At 42.7% G+C, this 12,186-nt stretch overlaps 1 protein-coding gene across 5 annotated transcripts in view; it reads left to right on the top strand.

Annotated features, from left to right (window-relative positions):
* TRIM2 (tripartite motif containing 2) overlaps positions 1-12,186 on the top strand; it is a 52,597-nt gene that overhangs the window by 19,619 nt on the left and 20,792 nt on the right. For 4 of the 5 annotated variants that reach the window (XM_082237626.1, XM_082237628.1, XM_082237625.1 and 1 more), the window contains exon 2: positions 11,486-11,667. In XM_082237626.1, the coding sequence (XP_082093752.1) occupies positions 11,534-11,667 (134 nt within the window). In that variant the 5' untranslated portion in view covers positions 11,486-11,533. Of the gene's footprint in view, positions 1-6,918; positions 7,226-11,485; positions 11,668-12,186 lie in introns of those variants that run through there. The other variant, XM_082237627.1, reaches the window with a different exon arrangement.

Below are 12,186 nucleotides of genomic sequence, written 5' to 3' on the forward strand. Positions count from 1 at the left end.
GGGGAAGTCAGTGAGTGAGAATCCCCAAGTTTCTGATACAGTGGTGCCCCGCAAGAAGAATGCCTCGCCAGACGGAAAACTCGCTAGACGAAAGAGTTTTCCGTTTTGGAGGTCCTTCGCAAAACGAATCTCCTATGGGCTTCCTTCGCAAGACGAAAATGTCTTGCGAGTTCCTGCGGGTTTTTGTTCCTCCCCCCCTTTTTCTAAGCCGCTAAGCCGCTTATCATCTGATCCGATAAGCTGATAAGCCGCTAAAAGCCGCTAAAAGCCGCTAATAGCACTAATAGCGCTAATCCTCTAATCCGTCAATGGGCTTGCTTCGCAAGACGAAAAAACCGCTAGACGAAGAGAATCACGGGAACGGATTCTTTTCGTCTTGCGAGGCACCACTGTATTCACAATTAACAGTTAATAAAATTTGTAATGTACTAGGGACCTGTGAGGTTTTTTAAGAAAAAAAAACTGCATTTTTTTTGTTTGGCCAAAATGTAACCTTATAAGCAACTTACAAAGACTAGGCCTTTAGAAAACTAGGCTCATTTGAGATTGCAGTGGGGGGTGGAGCTGTCTTATCCAGCCTGATGTAAAGGTTAAGTGATTGTTATGACGAGTGTCATTATTGCTTGCTATAAAAAATGTGTGAAACTACTGTGGTGCACTGCTATGCAATCACTTATCACAGGAATGCTTCCTTTTATCATGCCAAATAATTACCCATCCTTGGGAACCAAACTAGGAGGTGGATAGGCTTATCACAGTCTGCCCTATTCTATTTTATCACAGTCTGCTTCTCCTGTTTACACAACTTTGGAAATCACTTTTGGTTTCTTACTTTCAGTGCACAAACTGAAAGCCCAAGTTACTAGAAGAGAATTAAACATGGGGTTGGGTTGGATGGTTTTAGGAAGGTCTATTTATGCAAAGGTCTATTTATGCACATTTAATAGGGAGTGAGGCCTACTCCAGATACTGTTTTCAGCTCAATGGCAGCTGCTGTATCATGGCTGCTTCTCCCAGAGGCATAGCAAGGTCAGGTGGTACCCAGTGTGATTCTTTTTTGTCCGTCCCCCCCCCCACATTGCAATTTTTGAGCTTTTTTTAGGGAGAATGCCCCAAAAGTTGTTGGCCTTTTTTTTAGGGAGCGTACAACGATCACACAAAACTGTGTCAGTGCCGCCAGCTGGGGGTACAAGCACTGCCCGCTGGGTGTGCCAGCAATGCCCACCGATGGCAAAAAACTGACCACTGACCACATAAAACTGCCTGTCGGGGATGTAAGCACCACCTGCCAGGAGGGGGGGTGCCAGGCTGATCGCTGGGCGTATTTGCACAATCAGCAGGCAGATTTTCACAACATTGATCACGCCAATCGCGAAAATCTGGGGCGGACTGTACCCCCACCCCCTTGCGACGCCCCTGGCTTCTCCCCTCCCACTGAAGACCATGTGTCACATGAATGGGGTTAACTTAAGGGTTAAGTCTAATGGTCAGGCTTCAGTAAATCTGCAGCTCCCCTCCCTCCCCCAACTTTGAAGGTGCAGAAGTAGGTGGAAGCTGCACTGGCAGTTGTGTGGTGATCCCAACAACCTTCCCAGCTCCAAAGATTGAAGGAAAACTGGGAGTTTTATGGCAAGGCAAAGTGCACTGGCCATGGGATTAGCATGCCTTCAAACAGTGGTGTCCATCAGGGGCAAAACTAGGCTTTATTTCACCCAGTTTGGCACATCCATGCATTTGCACACACACATACTGGCTGGGAGCCTCAATGATGCCCCTCTGGAGGATTCACTCAGGGCAAAGAACTCCACTATTCCCCATCCCCCTGGTAGCGATGGCACTGCATCCATGCTGGTATACTCCTCTCCTTGCCTGGCTGGGAAAGGCAAGTGGGGAGTAGAGATTGCTTTGCATTGGTAAGGACAAAAATTGTAATCCTATTCAGCCACCTTGTGTGTAAGATCCCTTTTGGCAACTGATTGGGAATAGTGGCATTGCAGCCATCTCCACACCAAGTAATGTGTGTGAACTGGGCCTGACTGTGCTATACTTTGCATGCTTGCTCAGAAGTGAGTCACGCTATTCCCAATTGCTGCAAGTTGCATTAAACTTACTAGTCCTTTTCAGTACAGTATACAGTACTAGGTTAAAGGTAAAGGGACCCCTGACCATTAGGTCCAGTCGTGACCGACTCTGGGGTTGCGGCACTCATCTTGCTTTATTGGCCAAGGGAACCAGCGTTTGTCCTCAGACAGCTTCCGGGTCATGTGGCAGCATGACTAAGCCACTTCTGGCGAACCAGAGCAGTGCACGGAAACGCTGTTTACCTTCCCGCCGGAGCGGTACCTATTTATCTACTTGCACTTTGACGTGCTTTCGGACTGCTAGGTTGGCAGGAGCAGGGACTGAACAACGGGCGCTCACCCCGTCACAGGGATTCGAACTGCCAACCTTCTGATCAGCAAGTCCTAGGCTCTGTGGTTTAACCCACAGCGCCACCACAGTACTAGGTTAGTGTTGCACTATTAAAACTGAGATTTCCCCACATTATATCCCTTTTAGCCCAATTCTTACTAGTGAAATACTTTAAAATGTGATTGGAAGAGCTGGCATAATAACTGATACAATAATAATAATAATAATAATAATAATAATAATAATAATAATAATAATAATAATAATAATATATTATTTATACCCTGCCCATCTTGCTGGGCTTCCCCAGCCACTCTGGGCGGCTTCCAAAAGAATATTAAAATACTATAATACATCAAACATTAAAAGCTTCCCGAAACAGGGCTGCCTTCACAAAATACAGCATTCACAAAATTATTGGCCAGGTTTACATTTTTGCAACAACAAACTTTATGAAAAATCAAGCAATATGGTGGCATAAATACAGAGATTAAGCCTATTTTGTCTTTCACTTAACATAGTACAGAAATTGTAGCCTGTCTTTGACATTTGCACACACTTGGGCACAGAGGAGGTTGGAGTGCATCTCCATGTGAAGGAAGAGGAACCCCCAGCATTCACACTGCTAGTCCCAATCACCCAGAGGTTTCTGGAATAAGTACGTAAACCACACCTGTTAGATTCAGAGTCCTAGGTGGTTATGATGAATAACCCAGTGGATGTGAAGGCAAATAAAAAGCAAATGTCTTAATTTAAGCCTGGAATCCTCAGACTTTAATGCTAAGCCATCTAAAGCGAAGAAAAGTGCCAAAGCCTTCTGAATAGTACTTGGCATTGCGTTAGGAATTGTTACACTGGGTGAGTGAGCACTGTATTTTTGTGTATCTATTGCAGTGTGTTGTCTTTAAGCATAGCTAAATTAAGACGAGGGCTAATCTCAGGACATGCAAAATATGCAGGATGTATTTAGAACTTCCTGTCCCAGCTGCTGGTTTTATTACTTGGGTGAGTTTATAAACAAGCAAGCATGATGCTTTCTTTGATGCTCTAATGTCATGGGAGGCATCAGATGACAAAAGGCTCATAGTCTGCCCTGGTTTTCCATGACAGGAAAACAAATTGGAGAATTGTAGAGTTGGAAGCTACCTGAATGTCAAGTAATCATCTGCCTTTTCAGGAGTCACTTTTTAATTCCAACCTGCAGCATGGAATTCACTTTGAATTTCCTGCTGCATCATCCTGCCTGTCAGCTTCATAGTGGTGATGGTTTGTGAGCAATATACCAGTTGTAGACAAATTATCCCGTGCGTCCTTTTTGCTATTAAAATAGTCTCCTGTTCCACGAATGAATGCCATTGTTTGTCAATGTTATACTATCAGGTATCACAATGACGGAGCATAAAATATATATAATTACCTTCTGGTTTATTTCTTCTTCTTTATCTCAGTTTGGACTCTGAATTGGAGCCTATGTAATTGGCATAACTACCTATTCTGGTTATTTTATATCCATACATAAGATATGTATAGAGAGAACTAGTTAGATTTTGCTTTACTGAGAAACTAAACAGTTGTTGCTTTTACCTTGCTTGCTGACCTAGCCTCTGAAGTAGTTTACAGACCCAGTAAGCAAAAACAGAAAGTGTGTGCCTAACCTTAGAATTGTTTACATGTAGTGTAGCTTCGGGCTGCTTGTTTGCTAATGGTATCAGTTTTCATCTGGGAGGTGGGTTGGCTCTCATTCATGTGGAGTGGAGTGGAAGAGTCCTATTTTTAATGACTGCTGTTGGCCTTTTGCCGTAACATTGAAATCTGGGTTGCCTTAACTAGTTCATTGTGCCTTGCTGTTTTTGAAAGTTCCAGAGCACTAATGTAACACGTACTGAAAATTATTTGGTCTTTGACATGGGTCCAAATTAAGATTGCCTGCAAGTGCTCCAGTTGGAGAGCAGCCTTTACCAAAGGTGTCATGGGCTTTGAAGACCCTCAAACTCAGGACGCAAGGGAGAAACGTGCTTGTCAAATCCACACCGTGATCAACTCCCACCCAGAAACTAATGTCCCCACTGTGGAAGGACGTGTGGATCCAGAATTGGCCTCCATAGTCACTTACGGACTCATTGTTAAAACCGTATTTATGGAAGACAATCTTATGTGGCTACGAGTGATCGCCAATGAAGAAGAATTTTCCCAACCCTTATATTCTACTTGGTAGTATGCTACTTAAAGAACTGTTCTTTGAACTCTCAGTACTATCAAGTGACTGCATTACCTAGCATCCTGGGTATTTTGGGTCATAGCATATGTCATTAGGCAACTCAAAATGCTTTACAAAACAAGCATTTTCAGAAGGCCACACGAGTCTTGCTACCATGCCAAAATTTGGTGTTTCAAACTTTATGCAATGATTTTCTGCCTCACGGGATGCTTCACTGTTTGGTATGTCCACAAATAATTCACAAAGATAGGAAGATTGCTGAATATTGCTGGAAGGAATAGGGCAGGAGGGAGATTTTTTAATAACCCTCTTCCTCTCCCCCAGCTTTAGGAATAGAAACTCTTATTGTGAATGGTCTGTTCAATCGTTACATAGCAACTTTCTTTCCTGATCTGTGCACCCAGCTCATCACCCAAGTTGATGGTGTAACTCTAAATGGGATTAGCTCTCACTAGCCATATGCTTCTGGAATCCCTACTAGTTGTGTGGGATGCAAAACACGTTCAGTATTCCAACAGAGTCCTCCTGCAGGAAGGCGAATCCCTAAGCTTGAGAAAAGCATGCCTAAACAATCAGTGTATATGCACTGGTGGTTGTGGGGTGTGTGGTTTCATTTCTTTTTCCTTTGGAGCTAGAACATAGTCACTAATGCAGACATACCTCGGCTTACAGACGCTTCAGGTTGCGTGTTTTCAGGTTGCGCACTGCATCGAACCCGGGAGTACTGGAATGGGTTACTTACTAAATAGTGCTTTGTGCATGCGCAGAAGTGCCGAATTGCGACCTGCGCGTGCGCAGACATGGCACTGCGGGCTGCGAATGCTGCGGGTTGTGAATGTGCCTCCTGCACAGATCACGTTCGCAACTCAAGCGTCCACTGTATAATGTCAATAATTATAATTGTGCCTGCTAAGTAAATGAAAGAATGTGTTATTTGTGGGTTATTTGTGGGAGGCCGGACTGTATTTTGAAAAAAAGAAAGAAAAAAAGAACAAATTCCTATGCCCCACAAATAACCCAGAGATGCATTTTAAATAAAAGCACACATTCTACTCATGTAAAAAACACGCTGATTCCCGGACTGTCCACAGGCCAGATTTAGAAGGCGATTGGGCCGGATCCTTAGTTTGCGTACCCATGTGTTAGGGAGTTCCCATTGGAATTTGCTGTCAGTGAGTGTCGCTTACAAGAGAACAATTGGGAGCTCATTTTAATCTCCCAACTTTGTAGCCATCTCCTAACCACCCTCTCACCTAGTGCCACAGCTTTCAGGAAAACTGCCTCATGGGACAAATCAGGACCTATGCCATGCCTCATTAGACCCACAGGCTAGAAATTGGGGAAGCAAATCTGAAATGCACAAAAGCAGGGGTGTAAATGAAAGTCCCTCTTAATTCTTGAAATTTCATATAGCCTTGGATACAACTCACTGTTTCTGTTTTCCTTGCTCAATTTGGTTGAGTACTTGCCAAAAGGAACTTTAAAAAAATGTTGTTGTTTTTTATAATTGGCAAATACTTTGTGTTCAAATTAGGCTGCTTAAATTTGGGGTCCTGAGATGAGGCAACCTGTGCATAACTTAATAATAATAATAATAATATAACAACAACAACAACTTTATGATGAAGTTGAATAGACTCAAATCTTATTTGCTTTCTCTGAGTTGAGAGTTATAGGTGATTTCAGGGGATGGTTCTGGTACTTAGAAACTTAGTACACTTTGGGGCAGATTGGTTATCTCATCTCATTCTGCGCATTGCACATTAAACAGATACAAGAGGATTATCACATTAAACATGGGGTCATGACATAAAAATATGACCAGCAGGGAGAGGCTGATTAGAGATTTCTCCCTCTCTCATTTTCATTGATTACATCCCATTAAAAACCAATAACACTTCCTTCCTAATAAATGTGTGTTGAATCAGAGCATCAGTACTGGATCTATACTTCAGTGTTGAGAGAAAAATACTTACGTGTGTTTTTTGCTGCCGAACCAGAATGGTAGCTTTCCCTGCCTGCTAATCCTGTAATAGCATTCCATATAGACCATATCCAGCATCTGAGCCCTGAAACAGCTGATTGCTGACTAGAAAAGAGGAAGAAGAAAAAAATCCACCCGGCGAATCTCATTGCAGCTCTATGCTGCATCCCTATCCCACAATCCCTTGCACGGTTTGCTGCAGTCTTTCAGCTACGGGTTGAGTGAGAAAGATGTACTAAATAAAGATTGATTGGCTGGAATCCTTTTGGGGGTGTGTGGTGGGGGGGGGTCTCCCACTTTGTCAGTGACCCGGAGAGTGGGGGGAGGGAAATTAATGACTGCTTGGCTGGGCCTCCTTTTATTACTTCCAGGATTCTCTCCATGGAGTGGTGGAGCATTGTTAGCTTAAGCAAGAAAATAACGCTGCGTCTCTAGTAACGGCTAACAGGAATTCTCTAAGAGTTCCACACGTGAGGCTTTCAGATGTGATACATCACTGTAATTATGGTTGGCTCATTTGGACGACTGCAGGACACAACTCCATCCTGGAAAGGCTTTTCCCTTTTTTCACTTGGCAGTGCATTGATTTAAGCTCCTTTTCGTGAAGATGGGTACGTCTCGAGCATTTGTTTGTTCAGTATTGTGCCTGGTGGTTATGCCTTTTTGCTCCCATCCCCCATTGCAGCTCCTTGCTTTACATAATGATGATGATGATGATGATGATGATGATGCATGCTTTAAGGCTGGAAAAGTTATTTAAACCATATGTGAGCAAGATGATTTAAAAAACAATGTGAGAAAGCAAAAATGTGGAGGGGCGTGTGCATATGTACAAGATAGTCTTACTTCATGATGATGATTAATAATAATAATCATTTGAATATAACAGACTTGTTTTTATAGCCTTGTCTCTCTGGTTTGGGTTTGCCGTGCTGTGCTTGAGTAATTCTACCTATAGCTTATCCCGTCTTTGAAGCAGCATTTATATAGCAGGAGTCCCACCCTTGCCTGCAGTTCTGGAGCTTGCGAGTTCCATTGCAAACGTTGCTACTGGAAACCTATTCATTCATAATGCATGGCTTAGACCCTCTGGGTTGTGCTCACCATTGATAAGTCGTAGGCGATTCAGTCTGATCTTTCAGAGTCTAATCACAGCTCTGGTTGGGTGGAGCACTGCCTTTATTTGAAAATCCGATACCTATTGAACAGGCTGCCCTCAATCTTCTTTATACTTTCATTGTGTAAAGCCATAATTCTGAGATAAGTATGTTTATTAAAACTCAATAAAATATTTCTTTTTAAAGCTCAAAATGGTTTATTTTATTAGGAGTTCTCTTTCAGATGGGTGTGGCTGCACACACTACTGATTTCTTTCTTCCCTCCTTTCTCTCTTGATATACACTTACTATTAGTGTTCTTGCAGTATGTGCACACGCATATGCTGTGTTTCTTAAAGACAATTTTGATTAGAAATTGGGCACTGCTTTGTACATCTTTTATCATTAGAAACCTGCAAGAATGAATGATGATGATGATGTCATTTTTCTGTGAGGCTTTCTGCTTGATGCAAGCATTGATCTCTCATCAAAGGCTGCTAGGTATTTAAAGCTTGAACTCTGGATTTGGTTTTTTGTTTTCTCTGGAGGCATTTAGTTAGTCAGTGGTGAGAATTTTTGTAGGTTTGCTCATCCAGAGAGTGCACGTGTCACCCCTTCTGCCTGTCTTAAAAATGGATGAAAAGAACTTGCTTCCCAACTTAAAGATAACAGCTTGTATTTTTATAGCTTTGCATTGAATTTTTAGCACAGTTTATAAACCTTCCTTGTTACAGAGCCCTTTCAAACCAAATCTATTCCACCTCTGCAACATACTACATTATATACAGTATGTGCTTTTCAGGTGAATCTGTGCAACATCCGGAAAAATAAATTGCGTTCTGAACATAAAACTTACCTGCTTTATCATATGAAGTTCATTAAGATGAGTTTCAGCAAGGAACCAATCTGTTATAGATGGTAGAAAGACTTCTTGGGACAAGGAGACATGGGTTCTAGTTTGTGCAATCCCTGGTCTCACTCACTGCATTCAGATGATCCTCAAACCAGAGCTTGCTCAAACCATATTTTTGTAGTGTTGATAAGATGCACAACTATGGTTTGATTAGACCTGGAAGTTGCCTGTTAAGCCACATGTGTCAGGGCAGGAAGGAGTGTTTGAGCTCATGGCTTCTCTCACACACCCTGTTTGGAGGATGCAGCCATTGTGTAGCTATTAGCAACTCCCTTTCTGTATTCTTACACCTATTTACTTGGGAGTAAACCCCATTAACCAGGCTGAACTTATTATTATTATTATTATTATTATTATTATTATTATTATTTGCTAAACATGCTTAGGAGGGGGCTATCCAGTAGAAATTTAAGTGGGGATGTGGGAACCTTTTAGAGTTCCTTGCCCAGAGAACAAAGCAACACTTGTAACTCTTTTGTCTTTTATCTTCCTTCTTTTACATACATGACTAAGTATGTATAAATCTTATCTGGACTGGGCCTTGGGTATCAGAACATTCGCAGACCCCAACAGCAGCATAGTAGGAGGCCTAATACTGTATAATATCCTCTTTGTGTAATAAGAACAAGACATTAACAAACACCCTAGTCACTAGACTTGAACAGTTTGAACGTCTCCACCCAGTCAAATCCATTCAAGTCTGAAAGAGGATTCTGAGCATGTTTGGGTGCGTGTGCTTAAAAGTATCCTTATAATCGGTAGCTCTATGTTCTCAGGGTTCCCTGGAGGGAAGCTCCTAAGCAATTCAGTTGAATGTGCATGAAAACCTACGCTGTATGGTGAAGCTGATTGTGGAAAGGTCAAAAGCTGAGTCAATGGGGACTTTGGGGGTGTGGCTGGTGCATGTGCATCCAGTCATTTCCCTACTCAAGTTTTTCGACTGCAGCTAAAACAAAGCCTGAATGTGACTTAGGAAGAAGGAAATAGTACAAAGTGTTGGTTTCTGTGCACAGGCAAAAAAATATTTATTCCATTTCTATCTTACTCTTCCAATAGCTCAGAGTGGCATATGTGGTTTCCCCTTGTTAACCTGTGACCCTCCAGCTGCTCTTGAACTACAACTCCCATCATCCCTGATGATTGGCCATGCTGGCTGGGTCTGGTGGGACTTGAGAGTCCAACAACATCAAGAGGTTACCCACCCAGTTAGCTTGATGACTGAGTAGAGGTTTGGACCCGTCTCTCTCTCTCTCTCCATTCCTAGTTCAACATGCTAACCACTAGCTGGTATAGGGAATTTATGTTGTCTTTGTTGAAAAGCATTATGTGTCGTGTTAGGTTCTGTATGTATTATGCCTATTTTGCTTAATTGCACTTGCTGTAGAATGGAAATGAAATATTTGTGTGCTTTGCAATTGCAGGCATGCAATTTTTGAGATGCAATTGCATTTTGAAGTTTGAGGCTTTCTATAAATCCAACGAACAACTTACAGTTCATATGTGCAAAGATGATGTTGCTTTCTTCTGCTGCTATTACTGAGTCCTGTTTGGCTTTTCTGCAGTAAAGGCTGTTGGAAAGCTTCTGTCTTTATTTTTTAACTAGCTTTGTCTAAAAGAAGGGTTTATGGGGGAAATGAAAGATAGCATATGAGTGGAGTTACTTAGTCAAATATATGCCTTTGTTTCCATGGGCAAAAGCTGTGCAAGAAAGAGATCTGTGTTTTAACTTTGGGTGACTGAATCTTACCTTCCTGCTAATGGAATGTGGCCCTCAAATACATTCTACAGCAGCAGTAATGTGATTTTCAGCATGAAAATGGTTTCTTACTTCAGATTTAGACTGCACTGATATAGATGGTCTGACTACTATGTTCTTCCTATTAACTGCAGGCTATGAGATCTAACGGGACGCGGGTGGCGCTGTGGGCTAAAGCCTCAGCGCCTAGGGCTTGCCGATCGAAAGGTCGGCGGTTCGAATCCCCGCGGCGGGGTGCGCTCCCGCTGCTCGGTCCCAGCGCCTGCCCACCTAGCAGTTCGAAAGCACCCCCGGGGGCAAGTAGATAAATAGGTACTGCTTACCAGCGGGAAGGTAAACGGCGTTCCGTGTGCGGCTCTGGCTCGCCAGAGCAGCGTTGTCACGCTGGCCACGTGACCCGGAAGTGTCTTCGGACAGCGCTGGCCCCCGGCCAATAGATGTGAGATGGGCGCGCAAACCCCAGAGTCTGTCAAGACTGGCCCGTTCGGGCAGGGGTACCTTTACCTTTACCTATGAGATCTAACAGCACAGCCAACCACTGGTGTTCAGCTGTAGCTGATGATGTATGCAATATTGTATTGGTGAGAGTGTCTTAGAAATATGGGAAGGCCAAAAAAAGAGAGGTGTATTTTCCACCACATGTTACCCGATTCTTTCAAGTGGTGATGGCAGAAATCCAACCTACTCTGTGCAACTCATGTGCTCCACCAGTGAGCTATGCTCATTCTATAGCATTAGAAATGTACACCCATCCGATCTGAAAGCTTGTTCAGTTGGTTAGGACACCCTTTTTCTTATACTCGATATCACAAAAGTATGGCCAGGTTTTAGCCTCGTCAGTTCTTGGATGGGAAGATAGTGGGAACAGGATATAAATATAAATAATGAATTTTAGAAGCTAATGCATTGTAGTAGTTTTTTTTTTTTACCTTGGCAATCTGCCCAGATGCTTTTAAAGCAAGTATTTCTAGTGTAGCATTTCCAAGCACTACGCACTGCCTTCTTATAAATCTTGAATCGGGATGAAACCCACTGGGATCCATTGTTAACAGGAAGTCAATTCCCCACGGCTACTAAAACACTGTTGTTTGCTTGAACCTTTCAGCAGCGTGCAGGGCAAAAGAGAACAGGACCCACATGCCAGTGGTCTAGGATGGCCAGTGAAGGCGCCAACATCCCAAGTCCTGTGGTGCGTCAGATTGACAAACAATTTCTGATCTGCAGCATATGCCTGGACCGTTACAAGAATCCCAAAGTACTCCCCTGTCTGCACACTTTCTGTGAGAGGTAAGAGGATGATTTCTGTTTCCCCCAACCAAAAGTGCATTACAGCTGGCTTGTCTGTCTGGATTGCCACACTGATCTGTTCCCAGATGTCTAGGGTTACACTGTTAATTCAATAAACCCCTCAATCCAGTCAACAAGTTCTCCTGAAATATAAAACTTAATGAGTAGGAAGGTAAAATGCCCCTGGGCTCATTTTGATTTATAAGAAGAAAGACAGGATTCAGATACTACTGTATTGCAAAAGTAATCTGTGCTCTTTTGGTAAACAATTATGTCTTTATTGTGAATGTTCAGCCTGTTTTTATTTTTAAGATATGGCCTTCCATGTCAGCAATACAATTATACATAAAAGGGTGGTAGCAATAATTTCTTACTGGGATATTTGATCTGAATTTAGGCAATGAAACTTAGCCCATTTAGCTTAAAAGTATATTTCTTCAGCATGAGTAGAGCTTGGTTCCAAGTGGAACAGGTTCAGAACTGAAGGGTGCAATATCTGAACATAAAGTGCCAGAGATT

Source organism: Podarcis vaucheri, assembly GCF_965113315.1.
Source record: "Podarcis vaucheri genome assembly, chromosome: 9".
Lineage (NCBI taxonomy): Eukaryota > Metazoa > Chordata > Lepidosauria > Squamata > Lacertidae > Podarcis > Podarcis vaucheri.